The 27,161-nt window shown below is 38.4% G+C and overlaps 2 protein-coding genes across 2 annotated transcripts in view; both read right to left on the bottom strand.

Moving 5' to 3' along the window:
* The window catches only part of Lpcat2 (lysophosphatidylcholine acyltransferase 2), a 77,254-nt gene that overhangs the window by 10,604 nt on the left and 39,489 nt on the right, over positions 1-27,161 (bottom strand). Inside the window, exons 10-11 of the mRNA XM_008830088.2 lie at positions 26,535-26,660; positions 24,208-24,361 (exon numbers count right to left, since the gene is read on the bottom strand). Coding sequence (XP_008828310.1) covers positions 24,208-24,361; positions 26,535-26,660 — 280 coding nt within the window. The remainder of the gene's footprint in view (positions 1-24,207; positions 24,362-26,534; positions 26,661-27,161) is intronic.
* On the bottom strand, positions 6,294-7,040 carry Capns2 (calpain small subunit 2). The gene has a single exon (XM_008830087.1). The coding sequence runs from the start codon at positions 7,038-7,040 to the stop codon at positions 6,294-6,296; it is 747 nt and encodes a 248-aa protein (XP_008828309.1).

The following is a 27,161-nucleotide window of genomic DNA, read 5'->3' as shown; positions in this document are numbered from 1 at the left end:
AACTGCCTGCAAAGGCCAGAAGATGGTATCAGATCCCCTGGAACTGGAGTTACAGACAGTTAACTGTCATGTGGGTGCTGGGAACCAAACCTAGGTTCTCTGCAAGAACAGCCAAATGCTACTAACCACTGAGCCATACGCCCAGCTCTGACCCTGCACTTTAAAGCCAACAAAAAATCAAACACAGCTAGCAGTTCATGATGGAGTTTCACGATGGCAACAGAAAACAAAGGGCTGATAATTCCAACCCAGACTGACCATATACATTAATTACTCACCTGAAGGATGAACATCAAGAGAATGAAAGAGACAGAGAGACAAGAGGAAGACAGGAAAAAGAGATGGCGAGCAGGAGCGAAGGCTGGAGAGAAAACGAGGATGGTAAACAAGCACTGTGATAAGAATCCCAGGTGTGAGAGTCATTTTGGCAGCACAACCTTCAAATGATGAATTTCAAGATAACCCATAAGCCAGCAGCAACAAAGTTAGAGCAGTATTTAATCAGGTTGATTAACCAATGACACTTGGCATCAGTGTCAGTGTGATCTTCAACTATGAGTAATCAGCAGAGGAACTTCAGGAAAGAAGGCTGCTGAGATGGTGTGCAATTTTTGAAAGTATATTTGCCCCACTAGGGAATCAGCCTCTCAATATCCAATCCTATCAATATCCTATCGTACCATAGGGAGGAAATTAAAAGGAATACTAATTTAATTTTATATTCCCATGACAAAAAATAGACTTTAAGATTTCTCCCAAGTATTAGGGTTTATTTCTGAGACAAAACCTCAAGCCATCCAACTTCCATATTTAATTAGAAAATAGTTATTTGTTAAAACAACTTTGCTGTGGTGTCATTTAATCCAGCAGGATGCACCTATTTTAAGTGTATAGTGCTACTGTTCCTAGATACAGGGTAGCCACTACCACAATCAACATCTACATTTCATCACCTTGGAAGTTTCAGAGAAGACAGCATTTTAAGGAACATAATATCCTTTTGTGTCATCGTCATTTAAATTTTGAGGTACTAAAATTGTTTTCAATGAGTCTTAGAGGTTGAGAAGCTTATTAAATTATAGTTAACTTGTTCAATATAGGTAAGTTTCTTATGTAGTTGATTTCACTAAGCAATACAGAGGTCTTGAATAAGTTTGAGGAATTGATCTTAAAATGATGGCTGGACACTAAAGTTACAATAATAGGTTGTCTATGTGTCTGGAAATACCATATTGAATTTATGATGTATCTTTGTTAACATATTACTTTTGGGGGGAGGTCTTATGAGACATGGTCTCCCTGTTGCCCCAGCTGGCCTGGAACTTACCATGTATACCTGGCCAACCTAGATCTGACAGAGATCCACCTGTTGCTGTCTCCCAAGGACTAGGATTAAAGGCATGCCCTACCACACCCTTCCAGAGACATCAATTTTTACTGCACCATCAAATCCTATACAACACAAGTCAAGCATCAAAACTCATTTTGCAGATAGAGAAATGGAAATGTAATGGATCCTTCATATTACCACCAGTCATAGAACAAGGTAACATTCTAGATCCCTAATTTTCATTAATGTATGAGTGCTGAGCATTTTTCAGCAAAGTTTTGTCTAGCACAATTACATTAAGGCAGACTCTTGACTCCATCACATGAAAAAGTATATGTAAGTTTTTATAAAAGAATTAAAAAACCAGCATGGAAATTATTCTATGAGATTATCTTATTGGATTAATAATATACTAATAAGTTTCCTAACTCAGGATAATAAAATTTAAACCTGGAACAAATCTTAGAAACTACTAATGAAGAAACCAAGATCTAAGTTTCATTTCAAGTTAATAAAACTCAATTATTACTGTAACTATAGAAAAAATGTAAGTACTCTGACCAGCAGTAGCTCAAAATAAACAGCTTCATAAAACATATCTTTAGATGGATAAAAAGTTACATAAAATATGCATTCCTTTAATTTTCATATTTTAATCAGTTTTGTGATAAAAATACTGCTTTCCTTAAAACTTCCCCAGGAAGAATCATGCATTTAACAATAGCACCTGGGCTTAAAATTTTATTCCAGAGTCCTGTTTAGAGGAAGAAATAAATCATTCAATGAAAAGTGCTAATCGATTCCTCTATAACTGTGCCAAGTTAGAGCCCACCAACAGTCTAGAGTTGGCACCAAGGATTACACCAAATCACTGCAAAAAGAAATGTGGCCAAGCCTCAGGGAGCTCCAGACCCTGGGCTTCATCCCTTTCCTGGAGGTCAATAGGATAAGAAAAGCAAGTAGTATGGTTGGGGTTACAGGAGTCCAGTCATCCAGAACCTTGTACCTGCTAGGCTGGCTTCCAGGAGCAATGGAAAGTCAAGGACACTTGATTCTATACTAGCATTTAAAATCTCAGGATGAATAACTGACTTGATTCTTAGACATCAGTTCTCCAAGGCTGTTTCACAGATAAATGTATTCAACGTATGTATTCACTTAGAATTACATATTTTTATAAAGTTTCGAGTCTTGCAACATTTAAGGATATGATTTTGAGTATATTCTGCAATGGTGAACGCCCAAAGATAGAAGCTAGTTTTATCTTTTCTCTATTATAATTGATATAATATCATCTCTATAAATGAAAGATAATCAATGCTCTTCAAATAACTTTAAAAAGCTTCACATAAAATATAATTATTTACTAGTAAATAATTATATCAACAAATAAAACAAGTGCTTGAAGTTATTCTGTAATCCAAAGGAGCATTATTATTAAAATATTGTAGATCTCAGTTATCCAAAGTAGTCAAAAAATGTACTGATAACCTGGGTATTCTGATTGAGAGCATATTTCTACCACATACATAAGAATATTATCAATTTTCTGTGATTAAATTATTTTAATATACTTAGCATTACATAAACTCTGTAAAAGTAATTCTTTAAGTTCTTTAAGGTCAACTCACATTAAATACAAGTACCTCGTTGGTGTCTCTAAGCATTTTTTAAGTCCACATTCTGGAAAACTGTGTAACACTATAATAAGATTTCTGACCAAGGATGCTTTGGAAATCAAGTTTTAAAATACTAAAAAATATTTTTAAAGTGACCTTCAAGATGACATATGAATTTTAATATTTTGGGGAAGTTTCTTGCTCTTAGATATAGGGCACAAGTTTTCTTTTCCTGCCTTTTTAAAAAAATAAGTTACACAATTTAGTGGATTTATTTTCAAAGTCATGTGTAGTTTTGAAATGTAAAAAAGTAGATAGTACAATTTTAGTCACTTTTCCTCACTGTCATTCTCAGTTCCTACACTGATAGCATTATTTAATGTTAGAGATCCAGTGATAATGAGATGGATGAATCAAAGAGCTTCTTAGTAGGCTATATGTAGTTGTCCATATAGAAATGCATACTCTTGGGGCAGAGGGGTTGTTGAGGCAGGGTGTCATATAACCCAGGCTGGCCTGGAACTCACTATGTATTCAAGGCTGGCCTTGAACTCCTGATCCCCCTGTCTCTGCTTCCTGAGTGGTAAGATTATATGTTTATGTCACCATGTCCAGCGACATAGGCACATTATTTTAAAAGTTGCCAATTAATACTTTCTCTAACATCAAAGATGTGACTTTAAAACATCCAATATTGAATAAAAACTAAGAAACCCAGTCACTGGTTAAGCTGTTGGTTCTGTGCAATGCCAATGATTTGTCTTATCTAGAATTTGAAGTGGATTTTTCTAGTACCCACACTGATGACTGAAGTTATTTAGGTAGATTATAAAAATATAGATAACCACATACAGAAGAGAAACTTTGGTAGCTTTGTGATGTTTTAGAAGAGACTCATAAAAACAGGTATTCCCTCAACTTGAGGAATGAAGGAATACTTAATACTAGTATGAGATGACAGCCTTAACTTAAGGAAGACATTTATGATGAAATCTGCAGGAAAAATACAAGCTGTACATTGTCCTTTCCACAGCCACGATGTGGAAATCAAGTTATGAAGTTAGAATACTGAGCCCTTAATAGACACCCTGGCAGCTTTCTCCCTTTCCTGGCTGCTCTCCTGCTCCATGTCTGACATATTCTTGGGTTTATTCTAAAATAATGAGGCTGTATTAATGTGTGGTTGCTGGCAGCAGCCTTACACTTCTATGACCACACCTGGTTTAAGTAGCCTATCAGACCATGTTAAATTACAAGTCCCTGGAGAAAGTAGATGTGATCTCTGCGCTTGGCTCAATTCATAATTATGTGTGTGGCATGGCATAAATATTATGTGATGGCGATGGCAGTGATGGTGAACACAGAGACCAAATGCTAACCTCTCCCAACGTCACTGGGGGTTTCTAACAAGAGCCCCAGGACTTGTAACAGGCCAGTGGCATCATTTTTATAGCTAAACTTTCTTCTACACGAGTCAAAAGAGGAAAGAATTTATTTTTGAACTCAGAAGAACACTTCAAAGTAGCCTGGGAAAGAAGGAATACATTTAAAACAGCAGAAGGTGGGGCTGGAGAGATGGCTCAGCGGTTAAGAGCATTGACTGCTCTTGCAGAGGACCTGGGGTCGATTCCCAGCACCCACATGGCAGCTACCAACTGTCTCCAGGGGAATCCAAAGCCCTCTTCTGACCTCCGTGGCATTGCACGATGTGGGTGCACTCACATACATGCAGGTGATACACTTGTACGCATAAAATAAAAATAATAAATAAGCCAGGTATGGTGGTGCATGCCTTTAATTGGAGCACTTGGGAGGCAGAGACAGGCAGATCTCTGTGAGTTCAAGGCCAGCCTGGTCTACATAATGAGTTCCAGGACAGCTGGGGCTACAGGGAGACCCTGTCTCAAAAAGACAAAAATTAAATAAATATAAATTAATTAATTAAATTAAATATTTATAACAGCAGAAGGTGTAGAAACCCACTGAATCCTAGGCAATGGTGAACTGAGACTTGTAGTTCAGCCTCTTGCTATGTCTACTCAGAGATGTGGGGACCCTGGATTTTACTTGCTCAGCTGTAACATCTTGTGTCAAAATAACAAAACCAAATTAGGAGCTATCCACCACAAAAGGCATGATTAACTCAGCTTTGGGGTGTTAGGTTTTCAGTATTCCTATTTTCCCTCCCTGGGATCGGGCAGCACTGACTTTAACTTGGCCTCAGTTCTGAAGACAGGATAAGAAATCTGAAAAACACTGGGGGGAGGTCCAAATCAGTGTCAGCTTGGCTGCTCATTCGAACGGCCAGGGGAGCTTAAAGAAGAGAAAGGTTCTGAGGAGACTTCATTTTTCTGGAGTGGGATCCAGATACTAGTATTCCTCCAGAATTCTCCCTGCGACGCTAACCTGCAGTCAGAGCCTTGCACGGAGGCAATACAAGTCAGCAATATTTGTTGTCTAATGTTGCGTTATATTTCATTTAACTGATTGCTAATTACGTGAGGTATTTTTTGTTCTTTTTCCTTTGCTTCTTTTTTTGATATGCTTCCAGTTTCCAAAGATAAGCAAAAGAATTTTCTTTGTTCTAAGGTAGGGCAAGACAGGACAAGGGCTGGCTAACATCACCTGGGCATGCCTGATTTTGTAGGAAGTAAACCTAAGGGTGAGCATTTTGATTCATTAAGATGGCCAGAGACATGCTGAACAACGGTAACCCTTTGTAACCCTCAATGTCCCTCACTTTCTTTACAAATCTATCAAAACAAACTGCCATGTGTTTCTTTTACTAGAAAACAGATGAAGAATTCTAGATTTATAGATAGTTGCCCTATCATTTTAAAAAATGCTACCCCTACATAAAATTGGATTAGACATTTTAAAATTCTATAAAAATAGATTCCCTAGAAAACACTTTTTAAAACATAATATAAAGACCAGATGTGAAATTATGAGCAAAACAGATTTTAAACTTCCCTCCTCATCTTTTTAAAGGGAAAAAATATGTATCTCTTGAGTGCTTGATTTATTCCAGGATTTAAAACATGCAAATTCATTCACCAATAAGTAGCCACCTTTTAAAGTTTAAAGTCAATCCTGCACCTCCCCATCACATAGATATGCCTCTATATATCAAGTCTCTCAAAAAGCTGATATACAAACCACTCAGAACACTTTTCACCCAAAATTAGTTTTAATGAAGCACTGCAGTGTAGAATACCGTGAGAAATATGTAGCACTGTAAAACAGCCTGCCAAGAAATGGCAGCTGTTGGATGGGGCATCAAACGTAGACAGCACAACAAAGCTTTGGGCAGTCCTGTCTTCCAGGGAAGGTCTCTGCCCACTTCAGGAATACATGGTCAGCTGCAGCCATTCCTGGATAGACACTTGAATCTGGCCATCTGCATCTCTATCCAAGGACTTGAAAGCACGAAACATAGCATCCAGGCGGACCAGGCAGCTGATGAAATTGTTGAAATCCATACTTCCATCCTCCTCAGCATACCGGCGAAGAATCATCTGGTAAAGCTGCTCATTCAGCTGGAAGCCTGCTGCTTGCAGAGCCCCCTGCAACTGGGAGCGTCCCAGAGAACCAGAATGGTCCCTGTCATACTGCTTAAACACACATTGCCATTTCTTGATGTTGTTCCACAGGTACTTGAACTCCTCGAAGCCCAGCTTCCCTGTGGTGTCATTGTCCATGACTGATACGATGCTCCGGCAGGTGTCGAGGCTGAAGCCATTGGTCTTCAAATCCTTGTGTTTAGCGAGGACTTTGTTGAGAATATTCATCAGGTCAGTGGCACCCACCTCCATGTCTGGTCCGGCCAGCTGTGCGAACTGCTGCCGAAACCGCCTGACTTCCTCACTTTCGGAGGCCTCCACATTGGTGAAATGCTGCTGGGTGGGAGGCGGCTCTGGAGTATACTGAGCTGCTGCAGCCTCGCTGATAAAATTGACAATTCCTCCGACTATCCCTCCGATATTTCCTCCTCCTCCTCCTCTTCTCTGACCACCTCCTCCAATAAGTCCTCCAAGAGCTTCTCCAAGACCTCGATCCGCCCCTTCCAGAATAGCCTTTGCAAGGAACATGCTTTCAGCTTAACAAGCAAATGTAAAGCTGCGGGAATCTTGGAGATGGTATGGAGAGAGCTGCGATGGAGCTGCAGCGGCTGATGTGGAAGAACTGGCTTTTCTGTACCTACTACACTGTACCACACCCAGGATGAGATGGTTCATCTCCAACTGAAGTTGCCCGAGTTCCACTTGGTCCTAGCACCTGCCAGATTTTCATGAGCCTAATAAAATTGTTTTCCATTCCTCTAGATATCCCTATAGTATTGTGACACAGTAGAATACTATTTCAAATATAAAATAGAAAACTATGTATTTCTCCAGCAATACTTTCTTAGGTTTTTTTTTTCCTTAGCATCTGAAATATGACAGGAATTTTCCTAAGGTGAGTGACTCAAGGAAATCACCACCTTCTTTTCTAAGGAACATCTATTGTAATGGTAGATATGAAGAGTTTTGGGGTATCTGAAATAGATAGTCCACCTTCCTCTAGTAAAGATTCTCAGAATCCGATTCTTCGTAAAATTTCATTTATTTAGCTCTTATCTGTGGAGCCGTGTTTAGCTCTCCGATCCAATTCTTAAGAAAACCTTGGAAGGGGGATCTTTTTAAACACAAGATCCCCTCAGTGGTTCTGATTCAGGACGTCTGCTACAGGCTTCACGATAGTTTTGGAATCTTTTTGAAATGTAACATATGGAAAAATATACAAATTGTACCCAGGCCACCCCCTGCTGTGGTATCCAGGCCACCCTTCTGCTGTGGTACCCAGGCCACCCCCTGCTGTGGTACCCAGGCCAAGAAAAGGTATCAACAGAACTTCCCTGGGAGCCTCCCATACTTTTTTTTGAAACATTTGAAATCATTGAGAAAACTGTTGTTGTGAGGCTTTTCTCATATTTTCATCTTCGAGGTTATAATGTCCTCACTTAGGTTTAAACCTTTGATCCATTTGAGTTAATTTTTATATGATGTAAGGGAAATAAACGTTCAACTCTATTCTTTTGCATGTGACTATCCCAGTTTTGTCAGTACCATAAGCTGAAAAGATCATCCTTTCCTATTGAGTAATTTTTGTGTCCTTATTGAAAATCATTTGACCATCCATACAAGGGATTACTTCCAGGGCATCTAATCTATTCCTTCAGTTTATGTGTCTGGCTTTATGCTAGCACCACTCTATTTTGATTACTATGTGTAATAGTTAACTATCATGGTTCCATGTTAATTTTAGGACTGAGTTTTCTATTTCTGTAAAAAAAGTTGGCATTTTGATAAGGATTTGTACTGAATCTGTGGACAACTATGAATAGTATTTCCATCTTAACAACACTGTCTTGTGATCAATGATCATGAAACATCCTTCCATGTATTTGTGTGTGTGTGTTTTTTAACAGTGCTTTATAGTTTTCAGTGTACAAGTCTTTAGTTTCCCTCATTACATTTATTCCTAAATATTTTATTCTTTTTGATGTTACTGTAATAGAAATTTTTCTTAATTTCCTTTTCAAATTGTTGATATATAGAAATACAACTGATTCTGTGTGTTGATTTTATATCCTGCAGTATTAATTCATTTCCTAGTTCTAAGAATTCCTTTGTGAGATGACTATCTGTAGAATCTGTAGGCTTTCATATAAATACAAATGTGTCTTCTGTAAACAAGGCTAATCTTAGGTCTTCCTTTCTCATTCACATACATGTTATCTTTAAACATACCATTTGCCTCCACAAGGTATTAGGATAATTTATTTTTTATTTATTCTGTGTTTAATATGTGAGTGAAGGTGCATGCATGCCATGGTGCACATGTGGAGACAGAGACAACTTTTGGGACTCACTTCCCTTCTTCAGTCACGAGTTCTAGAGATCAAACTCACATCATCAGGCTTGTGTGACAAAGGCTTTTGCCTGCTGAGACATCGCTGGCCCAGTTGCTATTCTTTTTTCTGGTCTAACTGTTCTGGTTAGGGTTCCTATCACCGCAGAAGCAGTGACAGTAGACAACCTAGTCTTGTTCCTTATCTTAGAGGAAAAGCTTTCAGTCTTCCACTATTCAGTATGAGGTCTTCCTTACCCACGTAGGAGATAGTACCCAAAAAAGTCCCCCAAAAGACTGCCTTCCTTTAGAGGAATTACAGGGTCCTTGGAGTCTTACACAGATTTAAACCCATTCACATAAATCACACTATTAGCAATACTGACAATTAGTTTGATAGCAGCTACTACCACATTCAACGTGCCTCCTTAGACTCATCTAAAATGTAGGTTTTTGTTTTTGTTTGCTACATTTTAAATTCCTCTCATTTAGTTTCTGTGAAGAAGAAGAAGGGTATTTGGCTAACAGTTTCTCATAAGTCCTCAGAGAATAAAGACTGTTATTAGGTTAGTAAGTTTTTTTATTGGCCCATTTAATCCTTTACAGTTATTTATTAAAACATTAATAACAACCTAAGTTGCTACCTGGGAGAGAACACTACTGTTGAGACCTGGGGAAAAGGCTAGAATAAGCCATACCTAATAGGAAATTTAGCCCCAAATTGGGAGGAAGAGTTATTGAACTTAAAAGATAAACAATGATACATGGATGTTATTAGCAATATTATTCCTAATAGCCCAAATTAGAAACAACCTAAACGTCTGCCACCTGGTAAATGGATAAACAAAATTTAATCTAGCTATTTAGAAACATACTATTCAGCAACAAATGGAGTAAATTACTGATGCATGCTTCATGGACAAACCTCGAAACATACTAAGAAGACAGACATAAGGAATCATCTGTTGTAACATTCCATTTATGTGAAATGTCTAAGAAAGCAAATATATAAAGATAAAGACAATGCAGATTAGTGGTGATCTAGGGTCTAGGAGATCAGTATGTGACAGGAATTTATAGTCAGTGTCACAGGACTCATATGAGGTTGATGGACATGTTCTAAAACTGACGGTGGTGGTCGTACAACTTGGCAAATACACCGGAAAAAAGCACACTGGATTGAATAACTGAAATAAGTGAATTACAGGCTATGCAAAATATGTCTGGAGAAAGGTTTTTTTTAATCAACAGTGTAAAATAGTAAAAAGAATACCAAACTAGGAATTTCAGTCTCAGTCCTGCAGTTGGCCAGTTTTGTGGCCATGAACATTTAACTTCCTCCCTTCTCCTAGCAGCAGACTGTAAAGAGAACGGCAATTTGATACCAAAGGTCTCTTGGGTTCTTCAGTTTAGAGCATCTAGATTTTCATGTGTCACTAAACAGCAACAGCAGCAGCATCCTTACTGAGTTGTTTCCTTCTGGAATCTGCACCTCTTTATGCTATGTATAAATTTAATTATCTGTATCTTGAGTCTGGTTCCATGAATCTTAAAGACATGCTTACTTACTCCTAACCCTATGTTTACATACTGTCTCATTTTCAAAGTATTCCCGATTGCAACATATTAAGCACGTTACTCCTATAAACAGCATTTCAAGGTTGGGGATGGACCTGGTGGTCTAGACTAGCTCAGAAGATCTCATGGCTCCCATTCCAGGTAGTCTTTCTGTAAGTGGGCTTTTATCTTCTCCGCATGATGTGGAGCAGATCTTAATTTGTCGATAATTTGTTGATAAGAATGTCGTGTTGGCCAAAATCAGAAGCCTTTCTAGAGCCCATGTGGCTAGTATCACTTTTCCTGTCACTTTGGGCTTCACTGTTATGGGAACAAAGCTCGGTTCTTTCCCTCCTTAAGCTCTCAGAGGAGGCCAGCACTTGCTCACTTGCTGCAGGGAAGAAGTTTGAATTGGTACGGTCTGCCGTCTGTTTCCTCTATTTACCTCCAGGTACCCGTGCACTAAGAAGTTAAAAGTAAAGCATATAATTCTTAAGCCTAGATAGATATTTTTCATATAATAACACTGATAGACAAGTGAGACAGGTAAGTCAACCTAAGACCTAAAGAAAGAAATGCTCACATATGCAGGACTGCTAAACTTTTTAGGACAACTGACTAGAAAAGGTCACCTATTCTACCCAGAAAGTTTTAGCCTTTCTTTTCAAATAGTATCATAAAAATTATGAAGTGAATTTCACGGAGAAAAATCCTAGCTAGCTGGATTGAACCTAAGATAAGTTTTTCTCATATGAACTACAAAACACTATATTATTTAATCAAAACCAAACTGGGAATTTAAAGGACAGGAAATTTCAAAGTTTCTCTACAACCATTTAAGACACCTTAGTGTCCTTTCATAACTTTCTTGAGGCGCAGAAGAACTTCTGCAAGATAGCACCTTGTCTCCCTCAACAGGAAGGGGCAAGCAAAGATGTTTGTTATTCTTGGCACTCGAGATTTATACTTGAACTCATACCAAGAACAGGTCAGACAGGAAGAACTTGGAATAAAGAAACACATTCATTCCACACAATGAAACAGCAATAAGAGATCTACAGAGATTTACAATAGCCAAAAAGGCTGGACTGCCAAAGTGCTAAAAGTATACACAAACTTTTCCTATGTAATATTCAAACAAAGGACATAGTACTGCCAGGAGAATTCAGTACTAAATAGTAGAAATGGAAAAATCATACTTATTATTTTTACAGACTGGAATTACTAACCACCTAAAACTTATTAGGCATGGGTCTAAGTACAAAATTGTATTGATCTATAATAAAAGAGACTGAGCTTATGTCAAACAAAAGCTGAAAAGTTGGAAACCTCTCATTCTTTTCCTCTTCTCTGTGAAGATGATCGATACACCTCTACATAAAACTGTGGGAGGGTATTAACAGAGGCAGATAGAATAGCCAAGAGCAAAGATTCATAGTGATCTGGTTTAAATCAGACACAAATCAGCAATGGCCGCTACGAATAATGACTGCTGTCCTTCAATCCAGCGTGCTTTTCTTCATCAGCTTACGGAACATACCACAGTGCAATGTACTCTATATTGCTAAGCTGTCATGTCTTTTCGAAGCTCACTCAGAAGCTGGCTCTGGAAGGGAGGTTAGTCCCTCCACTTCAGACCCAAGGGTGTCTGTCTCAAAGTATTCTCCAAAGCTCCTTGTCCCCCGTGTAACTCTGACAAGGGGGGAGGAGAACAGCCAAAACACTGTACCCTTGAGAACAGCTGGAAAGTAAACTATTTCTAGAGGAGGTTATTAGTGTCCATCCCATGACATAAAAATGTCAGCTGTGGCAAAGAGAAGCCGGAAGTTCAGCCACGGGAAGCCCATTCATGGAGAGAAAGCTCAATAGTGAACTGCAGCTGACTGCCTCAACTGCCCCAGAGAGAGATTCACCTGCCTCTGCCTCTCAAGTGCTGGGATTAAAGGTGTGCACCACCACTCCTGGCTTGTAAATAAAGTTTTATTAGGACCAGACATGCCTATTTGCCCACACACTGTCTACACTTGCTTTTACTTTACAATGACAGAGATGAACTATTTTCAGCAGAGATCATATGGCCTGCAAACTCAAAATTACTTTATAACAGGCTCTTAGGGGGAAAACTTTGCTAACTGTAACATAGCTTTGCTACCAGTGAGTATAGATAACACTATTGTAATGGGATGCATCATAATATGCAGTGTGGAAGACGTGTCAGCCAGTCTGAGGCAAGTAACATGTTGGCAAGCTAGCAACAAATTCTGTCCGTCCTATTTAAGGGCTGTCCCACAGGTATGTAAGAAACTAGCATCAAGGCAATATTGTGCCAGTTCAAAAACATGGTGCTCTTGGAGGATGAAAGAAACAACGATGCTGTTATGGATGTGGCAAAATGTTGTTATAACTATAAAAATGACTGCCTTATAATTATTCTTGATTTAGGCAGTATTATTCCTTAATCTCATGAAGTATGCTTATATCCCTTCAAACGGGCTAGCAAAAATTTAGTATCTGAATTATGAATACAAAAAATAGAGGCCACTCTTTTAAACCAGTCTCTCAGACAATGTTGACTCTGACGCATTTAGACATTTAATTAATTTCCCAATTAAGCTTTGTTATGGAGAATTCAGTGCACATTCATGAAAATAAATAAGCTAAATTAAACCCAAAGATGAAGAGTTCTTTTTTCCCCCTCAAAGGGATGGGACTTTGCCAGAGGACATTCTCTAAATTAGCAAACAATGCCTGCTTTGGATGATAAATGGCACATTTCTTTTGAACTTTCAAGTTGTCTACAAATATCTGCGAATCTAGAAAACATGCTAGTAGTAGCTTTTTTAAAGAAAAAGTTGAAATAAAAACCATTAGGAAGCTTCTGTAGACTAACCAAGAGTGTAGCTGGGAGGAAAGCAAAGGAATGGAGAGTCACATTTTCTTCATCCCCCAAATTATAGCAAATAGACTTGGGGAGACAAAGGACAAGAAAGAAGGGGTAAAGGAGATAAGACGGGAAGGCTACATGTAAGGGGCTCATGGGAGTTTTGCACACAAGAATTCTACAGCTATTGAAAAGCAACAGGAACACTAGCCCCACATTAAGCATTGAGTTTACCAAGATAAGCTACTGAGCAAATAAACGATACAGTTGCTGAATTTTCTTGCTCTCCCATCAAATATTCTCCAGCTCAGTCACTTAACTAGACTGAGAAAAGTAGCCGGGCATGGCAGTAAGGGCACAAGGCATGGCAACAACTGCATAATTCAGGTTTTCAAAACAAAATCTCCACAGGCACAGGCATGCAGCTGCTTCACACACACACACACACACACACACACACACACACACACAGAGAGAATCATATCATTAGTCATTAATTCTTCACACTATTTCCCTTTCCAGTATGTTAGAGATAAAAAAGCACATTATAGACACACACACACGCACACACACACACACACACACACACACGCACCACACACACATATATAGCTAAGTACAAAGAAGTAAAAAAATGTATAGTTATAAATGGTATGTGTGGTACATGATATCTGTATCTGTATTCTGTCTTTATGAGTTTCTTTCCCAGCTTCCGTAGCTGCCTACAGCTGCACCTACTTCCCTTAGGTTTTCTTTTCCCTGTGTGCACACTATCTACCAGATCAGCCCAGATCAGCCTTGTATTTTCTTGGTCTTCCTTCAAGGCAGCTTTGTAGGAAAACTTCTCTCTCAGTATTTTTTCAGGTAACAAAAATTCAAAAAGTCCCCATCTCATCCCATCACCTTACACGAACCTAGCTAGTATAGCCCCATCACTACATAGTTTCTCAAGTCCATTTCAAGCCTGTGTGTGGCTCAAATCGTGGGATCTGCTATATATTCTTTTGTTTTTAGCACACAGTTGAGTTTATGCTGTGTAAATTGACATTTTGATTTTTTTACTGAATTGTATGTCATAAACTTTACCATATTGTAAATAGATTCTCAAATTTTCTAATTAATATTCTAATGTATATTTATGTTTATACTTAACTTTATCTCCAAAAGTAGGTCCACAGATAAATAGTTAGTGTCTGCAGCACTAAAAATCACTGTAAGAATGAGGGTGGGAAAATTCTCCAAAGCAGAAGACAGCTAAATAGGAGACTATCACATTACGCTTTATATGTGCATATGTAAAGAATTCCCGACTAAAAGTTAAATCAAATTTGTACAGTGCTTAAGGAGTCAAGAAGGAAGCTTTCATGTTTGTGTTCCACGCCACAAAAGGAAATGAATGCCAGTTTTTATAACAATAACAACAAAAAAATACATTGAACCTACCAAAGTAGTCCAGGGAGAAATGAGACTGACCACCTAGGCCAGTTTTCGCCAGCTCCCGAGGCCTGGGGCCAACTGTCTTCTCTAGGTCGGACTGACTCAGTCTGACTAGCTGGTGCTGATTTTAATCCTTGCGTTAGCTATCTTTTCTTCCCCTCAAATCTTCCTGTATTTAAAAGTGACTCAGAAACAAAAAGGCTGTTGGCAGGTGTCACCAGTCATCAAAAGACAGAAGAATTCTGTAATTGCAAACTATGGCAGTTTAGCACCTGAAGAAGAGGGCAACTTCTAGAAATATTATTTTTAATTTTGATGAGAAAAACCTTGATGATGTCTAAAATGTGCTCTAAATGTCCTCCCTTGCTCCCATTTCATGTCCTTTTCCACTTCCCCATCTCCTTCCCCTGTTTGTATGCTTCTGCCATATTCCCTGTTGTCAGCTATGGCAACTACAGAGAAATTTTATGTGAAATGATTTGCATGTTTTTTGCCCTAGAGTGAAAGTTGTTACAGAAATGTCACAGAAAAACCAGTGATTATAAAAGTGAAAGGTGATTCCTCTCATCACTGTCCCTTCCCGCAAGCCTCTATCACAGGCTGGCTCTTACTCCTTAACTCCAATTCCCTGGACTACCTTCCCAAACCAGATTAACCACCCACCTTACCATAGATCACTAAATCCTCACTCAGGGACCCCTTCACAGCCAAATCCCCAGCCTTGGGACGAGGCATATGGACCTGCTCAGCCAGGACTCTGCGAAATCCCCAGCCTCAGGATGAGGCAGACAGACCTGCTCAGCCAGGACTCTGGTAAGTTGGATCAAGCTCACTGCCTCCCTCCCCATTTCTCTCATACACCTATACTCTGTTGCCTGCCTGCCACTCTCACAGGCAGGCCCAGCCTGGGCTCCAACCCACTCCCCACTGGAGGACTAGCTAACCTAGTACCCCATTCCTCTCATCACTGTCCTTCCCCGCAAGCCTCTATCACAGGCTGGCTCTTACTCCTTAACTCCAAATCTCTAGACTACCTTCCCAAACTAGATTAACCACCCACCCTACCATAGATCTCTAAGTTCTCACCCAGGTAGCACACATCACAGCCAAACTCCCAGCCTCAGGATCAGGCAGACAGACCTGCTCAGCCAGGACTCTGAACCAAAATTAAATAAAACAAAAGCAGAATAGAAGTTCCTGTTGAACACATAACCAACAAAGAACATCCATGTGCCCAGAGAGCAACGCAAAACACAAACAATATGAAAAACCAGGAAAATATGTCCCCAACAAAACCCATGAGCTCTACAGAAATGCACAGCATTGAGAACCACCCTGTAGAACCCCAGGACACAGAATTTAAAAGAACAATTATAAACATGATCAAAGAATTACAAGAAAACAGAGACAACTCAAAGAACTCAAAGAGGAAAAGCATAAACTTTTGATGGAAGTTCAAGAATATACAAACTGTGGCTTAATGAAATATCAAAAATAATTCATAATTTGAAAAGTGAATTCACTAAAGAAATAGAAACAATGAAGAAAATCCAAATGGAAATGAACACGGAACTGAAAGACTTAAAACAAGTAGAAACAACAGGAGGAAGTCTCATAAGCAGAATGAATGAAATGGAAAACAGAATATCAAGACTGGAGGATAAAGTTGAAGATCTGGACTCCTTAAGCAAAGACTATGCAAAATTCAAAAAACACAGGAATGGAATACTCAGGAAATGTGGGACAACATGAAACCCAAATCTATGAATTATAGGCATACAGGAAGGAGAAGATCAAACCAATGGCATCAAACAGATATTCAATAGGATTATAGAAGAAAATTTCCCTAAATTAAGGAAAGGTATACCTATAGAGATTCAAGAAGCACGGAGAGCACCATTAAGACATGATCAGAACAGAAAGTGCCCACAACATATCATAGTAAAAACATTAAATGAGCCAGGCATGGTGGTGCACGCCTTTAATCCCAGCACTCAGGAGGCAGAGGCAAGCAGATCTCTGTGAGTTCAAGGCCAGCCTGGTCTACATACATAGTGAGTTCCAGGACATCTGGGGCTACAGGGAGACCCTGTCTCAAAAAGACCAAAAAAAAAAAAAAATTAAATGTACACAACAAAGAGAGGGTACTGAAAGCTGCTAAAGAAAAACAACTTACGTATAAAGGAAAATCCATCAGAATCACAGCTGACTTTTCAATGCAAACTATGGAAACCAGAAGAGCCTGGAACAAAGTATTCCCAGTTCTAAACAACCATGGATGCCAACCCCAAATACTTTATCAAGCAAAACTACCTACCAAGGTTAAAGGGGACAGAAATCTTTTCATGACACAAATAGGCTGAAAGAATTTATGTCTTCAAAACCAGCATTATAGAGAATACTTGAAGCAATACAAAGGACTAAAGAAAGGAATGAGTATGCCCAAAATGCGAAAGAAAATAAAGGTATATCAACAGAAACACAAAATAGGGCCACAAACACAAAGAAATTTAAAATGACAGTACACAATCCACATCTTTCAATAATAACACTAAATATCAATGGCCTCAATTCCCCTTTCAAAAGACACAGGCTGGTACAAAGGATCGAGAAAGACATACCATCTTTTTTTGTCTTCAAGAAACTCATCTCAATTCTAAGGATAGACACTAGCTTAGAATAAAAGGATGGACAAAAATATTTCAAGCACATGGCCCTAATAAATAAGCAGGTGTTACAATTTTAATATCTGACAAAATAGACTTCAAATTAAAACTCATCAGAAGAGATAAGGAGGGTTACTTCATTCTAATCAAAGGAACAATTGACCAAGAAGTTATTACAATCATGAACATTTATGCACTAAATTCTGGAGCACCCAATTTCATAAAATCACTAGTCCAGAACTATAAAACAGAGATTGGCACCAACTCAGTGACAGTGGGCAACTTTAATACCCCACTTTCTTCAATAGACAGGTCAACTGGACAAAGAATAAATAGAGAGACATCTGAATTAAATGCCATATTATATGCAATGGACCTAACAGATATATACAGAATATTCCACCCAACCACCAAAGAATACACTTTTTACTCAGCAGCTCATGCAACTTATTCTAAAACTGACCATATTCTGGGGTGCAAAACAAATCTCAACAAATACAAAGAAAACTGAAATAATTCCATACCTTCTATTAGACCACAGTGTAATAAAGCTTATAATTAACAGCAAAAAAAAAAAAAAAAAAAAAAAACCGAAACAAAAACAAAACGCTAATAAATACACGAACTTGTGGAGATTAAACAACACACTCCCAAATCATGAATGGGTCAAAAAAGAAATCAAGAAAGAGATAAAAGTATTCCTGGAACAAAATGAAAACAAGAACATAACACAACAAAACCTCTGGGACACCCTAAAAGCAGTCCTAAGAGGTAAGTTTATAGCTCTTAGCACCTACACTAAAAAATCAGAAAGAACACATATAAGCAACCTGATAATACAACTCAAGACTCTGGAAAGGCTAGAACAACCAACCCCAAACCTAGTAGATGAGAAGAAATAACAAAACTCAGAGCAGAAAATAATGAAATAGAAACAAAGAAAGTAATACAAAAAAAATAGTGACTCTAAGAGCTGGTTCTTTGACAGGTTAAACAAGATAGACAGACCCTTAGCCCGGTTAACCAGAAGAAAGAAAGAGCAAATCCAAATGAACAAAATCAGAGATGAAAAGGTAAATATCACAACAGACAACAAAAAACCCCAAAATATTGTAAGGGAATACTTTAAAAATCTATACCCTGTTAAATTTGAAAACCTAAAAGAAATGAATGAATTCCTAAAATTATGGCCATCACCAAAGTTAAATAAAGAGGAGAGCAACAGCCTAAACATACTTATAGCAAATAAGGAAATTGAAACAGTAATACAAAACCTCTCAACTAAAAAGAGCCCAGGCCCAGATGGAATCACAGCAGAATTTTATTAGACATTCCAAGAAAATCTACAACCAAAACTGTTTAAATTATTAAAAAAGATAGAAACAGAGCAAGAACTCCCAAAGTCCCTCTATGAAGCCAGCATCACTCTAATACCAAAACCAGGTAAAGACAGAACAAAAAAAGAAAACTGTAGACCCATATTTTTAATGAACATAGATGCAAAGACACTCACCAAAATACTTACAAACCACATACAGACACACATCAAAAAGATCATCCACCATGATCAAGTCGGCTTTATTCCAGAGATGCAGGGATGGTTCAACATTCAGAAGTCAATAAATGTAATAAAACATGTAAATGGACTTAAAGACAAAAACCACATCATCATCTCAATAGATGCAGAAAAGGCATTTGACAAAATCCAACATACATTCATGTCAAAAATCCTAAAAGGAATTGGTCTGGAGGGAACATACTTCAACATAATTAAAGCTGTATGCAACAAACCCATAGCCAACATCATCCTAAAGGGAGAAAAAATGGAAACATTCTCATTAAAATTAGGAACCAGACAGGGCTGTCCACTAACTCCACTCCTTTTCAATATAGTGCTTGAAACTCTTGCTAGAGCAATAAGGCAAGAGAAGGAAATTAAAGGAGTACCAATTAGAAAAGAAGAGGTCAAACTACCCTATTTGCAGATGATAGTATATATACGAGATCCCAAAAATTCCATTAGAAAACTGTTAGAATTGATTAATGCTTTCAGTAAAGTGGCAGGATACAAAATCAACTTACAAAAATTAGTAGCCTTTCTATATACCAATAACAAGCAATCAGAAAAAGCACTAGAGGAAACCCTCCCATTCTCAATAGCCTCAAAAACCATAAAATATTTAGGAATAAACCTAACCAAAAACATTAACGATCTCTACAATGAAAATTTCAAAACTCTAAAGAAAGAGACAGAGGAAAGCACTAGGAGAAAGACCTACCATGCCCATGGATTGGTAGAATCAATATTGTGAAAATGACCATTTTACCAAAAGCAATTTATAACTTCAGTGCAATCCCAATCAAAATGCCCATGACATTCTTCACAGACCTTGACAAAATCATCCTAAAACTCATATGGAATCACAAAAGACCCCAGATAGCCAAAACAATCTTGGGCAAAAAAGAACAATGCTTGGGGGATCACCATACCAGATCTCAGATTATATTACAGAGTCACAGTCATAAAAACAGCATGGTACTGGCACAAAAATAGAAACGTAGATCAATGGAACAAAATAGAAGACCCAAACATGAGTTCATATAATTTCAGGCACCTGATATTTGACAAAGATGCAAAGAACACACAATGGAGGAAAGACAGCATCTTCAACAAATGGTGCTGGCAAAACTTGATCTCCACCTGGGGAAAAATGAAACTTGACTCTTCTTTCACCCTGCACAAAAGTCAACTCCAAATGGATCAAAAACCTCAATATAAAACCTGAAACTTGGAAACTGCTAGAAAAAAAAACATAGGCAGCACCCTCCAAGATACAGGCACAGGAAAGGACTTTCTAAGTCAAACACCAGCTGCTCAGGCTCTAAGGTCAACAATCAGTAAGTGGGACCTCATTAAATTATAACGTTTCTGGACAGCAAAAGAAATAACCAAGGAAGGTAAGAGGAAACCCACTGAGTGGGAGAAAATCTTCACCAGATACACATCCAACAGAGGATTAATAACCAGTATATACAAAAAATTTAAAAAAGAAAGAAAGAAGACGATAAACTACCCAATAAAAAGATGGGTGATAGGCCTAAACAGAGAGTTCTCAAGTGAAGAAAGAAAAATGGCTAAGAAGCACCTTAGAAAGTGCTCAACATCCTTAGTAATTAGAGAAATGCAAATCAAAAGCACTTTAAGATTTCATCTTACCGCAGTCAGATTGGCCAACATCAAGAGAAGAAAGACTCCAAATGTTGGAGAGGATGTGGAGAAGGGGGAATGCTCATTCACTGCTGGTGGGAATGCAAACTTGTGCAACCTCTATGGAAAACAGTGTGGAGAACCCTCAAAAAATTAAAGTTAACCAACCATATGACCCAGTGATACTGCTCCTTGGCATATACCCAAAGAACTCATCGTACTGTAGAGAAACCTGTACATCCGTGTTTGTTGCTGCTCTCTTCACAATAGCTAAGAAATGGAAACAACCTAAATGTCCCTCAACTGAGGAATGGTTAATGAAAATGTGGTACATCTATTCAATGGCGTTCTACTCAGCAGTAAGAAAAGACGAAATTAGGAAATGTGCAGGAAAATGGATGGAGCTAGTGAGTGTTATACTAAGTGAAGTAACACAAACACAGAAAAGCAAGCAACGTATGTTCTCCCTTATTCATGGATTATAGCACCAATCCTTTACATGTGAGTATATAAATTCTGAAGTAACACAAGAAGCCAGGTAAAGGCAAAGGATAAATCATGGTAAAGGAAAAGAAACCACCGGAAAGGGAGATAGTGGGAACAGATGCTACCTGAGGGAGGTGGAAAAATTGTGAGGAATTGGCATGGAGAAGAGGAGGGAGGGACATGCAAGGGGCCATAGTGTGGGGGAGGGAGGGAAGTCAGAAATGGAAGGATGGCGGGAGTTGGGAGGTATTGGGGAGAGGGTGGGAATGGTGGGGCACTGTGACTGGGAAGGGAGGGGGAAGGGATGCTGGATGGGAGAAAAAAAGTAGAGATGAGTGAATCTCGGGGGGCTAGGAAACCTAGAGGGAAAAGTGATGCCCTAGAAACCCTATGAGAAATGCACATAGAGTGTCTGAACATTAATGCATATGGATACCTAGGAGCTGTCTGGAAGGCAATGCAGTGTGAGATAGAAGAGACCTCCATGCCATACAGCACTCATCAAAGAAGCTTCTTTTTCAACAGGTGGAGGCTACTGCAGAGTTGCACATCTGGTCAGGCACAGAGAACACACACTGGGGGATATCCAGTACTAGATGACACATCTGCAGACAAATCTCTACAACCATGGCTCATGAAACATAGTGAAATAAGGGGTAGAGAGAGGGCTAATGAACCCTTCAGCTCTCACCAGTGAGGCTTCCATGTGCAGCAGAGTGTGTTACACACAGAAGGCCTCAACTGGCCATGTTTTGGAGAACAAGAAACTGTAGAGTGTATGATGGGACTCCTTTATGGAAACTCACCCACCCACAGCTCAGGGACCATTGTGGAAGAGGAGGTGGAAAGATCGTAAGAGCCAGTGCTGGTTAATGAACTCATGAGGTGGAGGTTTCCAGGCCACTGGAGACTTATTCATGAGAGCCTGTAGCAGTGGTGACATCCAATGCAGGACCCATGTCAGCTCAATCAAATAAGGGCCCAAAGGGGAGGTGATAAATAGGTGGTAGGTCAACACTAGCTCAAGAACTATTTAAGACTGGTTACTGCTGGGTGAGGGTAAGCATGACTTGCATATGACCACTGGATGGGCTGACTAGACTCCAGTGGACGCATTGGCACTGAAGGACATTTGAGCACAAACGGCTGAATGAATAGGACTCAGCATGTATGTACGGCAGAGTGCTTAGGGTTTGGCGTGTGTGTGGTGGGGTGGGGGGAGGCATAGATGGGGGAGAGGGTCTGGAAAATATTGTGTGAGATTTTAAAAGCTCAATAACTTGCATAGTTATAGTCAATAATTTCTCTTCCTCAACTTAAATCTTCACTTTTCTTTTTTAAATATTGTATTTATTATTTTTATTTTATGCGTATGAGTGTATTGCTGGCATGTATGTCAGTGCACCTGTGTCATGCAATGCCCATGGAGATCAGAAAAGGGTGTTGGATTCCCCTGGAACTGGAGTTATGGGTAGTTGTTAGCTGCAGTGTGGGTACTGGGAATAGAACCCAGGTCCTCTGCAAGAGCAGTGAGTGCTCTTAACTGCTGAGCCATCTCTCCAGCCCCAAATCTTCACTGTTCTGTATAGTCAAACCATGACATTAATGCACTCTCCTTTCATGTAGACAAATTATCCATATACTGTGAGCAAGCCCAAAAGACACGGGTGCTACAGAAAAACCTTGGTGAACCACATCGTGTTAAGGAATAGTTCACCCTCTGGGATCACAAAATAAGTCATTGGGAACAAGATTATGCAGGGAGAGGGAGCGAAGAAGATTTGCTCTGTCTTCAAGTCATAATTTGCAAAGCATCTTTTCTTAGCAGTAATAGATAACTGAGATTTGTGGCATTAAACACGGTGGAACAAGCCCAGATTGAGCTATCTATCTGTCTCAACTAAACTAATATCCCTGGACAAGTACCTATGAAAAAATACCATAGCAGTAGGATTGGTGAGGAAAATCAAAACTTGGAGCACAATCAAGTGCTCCTTATGGCTGCAAACCTTAGAGACCTGGTGGTAGCAGGATACGTTTAAATTGTTAAAAGAAGTGTTAGGTCTATCGGAAAAATGCAAAGTAAGCCATTTTCAGTTGAGGAAAAAAAATAAAGCTTCTCCTACTCTTAAGCTTCATGAAGCCCCATATTTATGCCAAAACCTACACGTGAATGCTCACAACTGCCCTAATTCAGGCACAAGTCAAATGTTCCTTAAGTGAGGAATAGATAAATTAACTATGGCATATCCATACAGTAGAATTCTACTCGACAATAAAATACTCAGTTACTAATACATAACAACACAATAGCTGAATCTTAAATACATTATGCAATGCTATGTGAAAGAAGCCAGAATAAGGACTTCAATAGTGTATGATTCCACTTATATAGCATCTGGAAAATACAGGACTATAGGGAGGGACAGCAGATTAACGATCGAAAGGGACTGAAGGTGACAGAAGGGCTTGGCTGCAAATGGATACCTACAATTTTTTTTTCACAGCTATTGTTTCTTGAATGTAGTGATAGTTACGTGTGTCTATGCTTGGGCTAGAACTCAGGACTGTAACCAAAAGAGCGCATTCTACTCCTTCACATACTAAAAAAGCTTACGGAGAATTTGAAATATTTATAAATTTTTCCTAAAGAAATGTTTTTGGCGAGTCAGTTAATCAGATGAACATATGTATTTACAAATAGCAAAGACTTTAATTTAAACTCTATCAGGGAACTTCATTTTAAAACAAGACCAAGTTGGTATTCAAACACTTAGGGAGAAATCCAGAAACGTTTAGAATAGAACACTACCACTCACGTCATCAGTGTACAAACTTCTATGTAAATTTTTGCCAATTACAAAAACTTCTCCAATTCTGCATTATAGATGTGGTTATATAGTCACAGCTTTTACTTCTGACTTGGTTTTTCAAGTGAATATGTACTAAATAAAGATTATAATACATACACAATTATAACTATTATTCACACTAAGGGGAAAAATTAATTCATGCCGTTAAACTACAAGCTCTGCCTTGAGTTTTCTAACACTGACCTAGTGAGTCAATATCTGCTTTATGTGCTGTAGGAACTGGCAGAGTAAAGTGTTAAAGATTCAGTTTTAGCATACCCTGTCAAAGAGTGCGAAAAGTTGTCTCAAGACATCTGAAACAGGTAACTTCAAGTAGTCTGCAAATTCTTCGATCCCAATTCTTCCTCCTTTTGAGGAACTTGCAATAGACGCATATTCATCCAAGTGCTTACGAATGCCATCCCAATCCAATCTACATAGAGAAAGATAAATACATGTCATTAGCTCTCTGTAATTCACATGGGTATTTTATGAACATTATTTTGCTAAAGAAGAATATTTTATACATTAAATTTTTTGGGGGTCTTTTATTTTTTTATTTTGTTTTTTGTTTTGTTTTGTTTTGTTTTGAGACAAGGTCTCCTTGTAGCCCCAGGAGTCCTGGAATTCACTATGTAGACCAGGCTGGCCTTGAACTCACAGAGATCCACCTGCCTCTGCCTCCCAAGTGCTGGGATTAAATGTCCAGCAGTCTTTTTTTGTACATTAAATTTGAAAAGGAAATAAAAACTGGTATTTAAGAGAACATATCAAACATGCTTGCAAGCACTTAATTTTTCAAAGCTTATTAGTTTAAATGACAAAACCCCCAGATGTTGGATGTAAAGTGAACAAAAAGAGCAGAAAATCATCTAGACAGTCAGCTGTAACTTACTGAGTTGTTACATCATCTAGACAGTCAGCTGTAACTTACTGAGTTGTTACATCATCTAGACAGTCAGCTGTAACTTACTGAGTTGTTACATCATCTAGACAGTCAGCTGTAACTTACTGAGTTGTTACATCATCTAGACAGTCAGCTGTAACTTACTGAGTTGTTACATTGTCTAGACAGTCAGCTGTAATTTATTGAGTTGTTACATCGTCTAGACAGTCAGCTGTAACTTACTGAGTTGTTATATCATCTAGACAGTCAGCTGTAACTTACTGAGTTGTTACATCATCTAGACAGTCAGCTGTAACTTGCTGAGTTGTTACATCATCTAGAAAGCCAGCTGTAACTTACTGAGTTGTTACATCATCTGGACAGTCAGCTGTAATTTATTGAGTTGTTACATCATCTAGAAAGTCAGCTATAACACTGAGTTGTTACATCATCTAGAAAGTCAGCTGTAATTTACTGAGTTGTTATGAAAGAAATTGTAAGTCTTTCTTTCAAAAAACTTTCAGGTTGATAATTAATATTCCACAAAATGCTGTAATAGGGTGCTTAATTACACTATACACTTTTCCTGATATTAATTATTAGATATTACTCAGCATGAGAAAATACTGGAAAATATATTGTGTTTCTATTACCTCTTGTTTTTGCTTTGAAGAATTAAATACGTCACTTAGCATACACTTCTGTAAGCAATTTCAGTGATTATATTTCTCAACACCTCAGAATATTGTAAACACAGTATTAAAACAAGAGCAAAATTTGACATCTAGAATATATAAATATTTTCTACATAATTTATCTGAATGATATTTCAATATCAAACTTTGAAGCAGTAACTAGTTTTGCAGCAAACTCCTAGGGAGGATTCCAATAAATTTGTCAAATTCCAAACAAGGAGAACAGAATGAACTACAGTTATTAAAGGGGGGGGGGCAGGAAAGTCACACCTTTTACACCAAATAGCCAAAAGGGAATGGTTTGAATTAGGTCATAAAATCAGAAAGGAGAACTTTTGCCTAAAAATATAGGACATCCAGACCAACATGGGTGGGGCAGGGGATATTGACAAGATGGTTCAGCAGATAAAGGTGCTTGTCACCAAGTCTGGCAACCTGAGTTTGATCCATGGGATCCACATGGTGTAAGGAGATAACTGACTCCTGAAAGTTATCCTCTAACCTCTACTCTGACCTCCACACACTCACTGTGGTATGAATACACACACACACACACACACACACACACACAGTAAATAAATGTAAAAAAATGGTAGTTAAGTATTTAAAAATCAGTGATAGTCAGACTTGACATTATCCAAGTTTTTCACACGTGAGGTTCTGACCAGCACATACTAGTTCCCTTTAATGATGCTGACATTATCGTAAAAAGGTGGCCAGATTGACCATCTACTCTGAGCCTCTTCTGAGTAACAGGGAGCTCTGTATGAACCCACATTTACTGTCTCTTCTTTCCTTCCTGTGACCTATGCATGCACATATCGCTATGTTGATTGTTCTTGACAAAACAAAACTAGATGAGTAAAATGGAAGATACATTCCTGCCTTTCCTAATCAGTACCATCAAGTACCAATAATAAAGCAATAAAACAATAATAAAGCAAAAAAAAAAATAAACATAGGCTCTCACACTTTTTCATACATTCAAAAAGTAATTGGGTTTAGTAATTGTAAAATATACTTACTTCAATTTCCGGCTAATTTTAGTAAATTCTACCAACCCAGCTTCCATAGGCAACGTTAGCTGTCCTGCTGAAATCATCAGTCTACAATCTTCATAGGTATGATCTGTTACTGGTATTCCCAAAGCTCTAAAAGTATTAAGAAGAAAAATGTCAATTCAAAATAAAGCTTTTTCATTAGGCCTGAACTGGTCAACAGGTGACAGTGGACAGAAAAGCATGCATTACTTTTTACACCAGCAGCTATGGCTTTTCTTGCTTTTCTCTAATGCACAGTAGAAACTTTGTCTTTCTAGGGGCTGAAAAGATGGCTCAGCGATTAAGAGCACTGGCTGCTCTTGCAGAGGACTGGAGTACAGCTCCCAGCACCCACAGGGCAGCTAACAACTGTTGTAACTCCAGGGGATCCAGTGCCCTCTTCAGGTCTCTAAAGGCATTGCATGCACATTAGCGCTCTTACATACCTGCAGGCAAAACACTCAGACACATAAAATTAAAATTTAAAAAAAACTTTTAAAACTTGTATCTGTAGGCTTCTGTGTAGCTGATATTTTTAAATAACTTTTATTGAATTTATTATTTGACAGTTTCATGCATATATCTAACATATTTTTATTTATTTTCATTTTA

Source organism: Nannospalax galili, unplaced genomic scaffold, assembly GCF_000622305.1.
Source record: "Nannospalax galili isolate Female #2095 unplaced genomic scaffold, S.galili_v1.0 scaffold274, whole genome shotgun sequence".
NCBI classification, from domain to species: Eukaryota; Metazoa; Chordata; class Mammalia; order Rodentia; family Spalacidae; genus Nannospalax; species Nannospalax galili.
The sequence above is the reverse complement of the archived record's forward strand: the minus strand, read 5'-3'. Positions and strand labels throughout refer to the sequence as shown.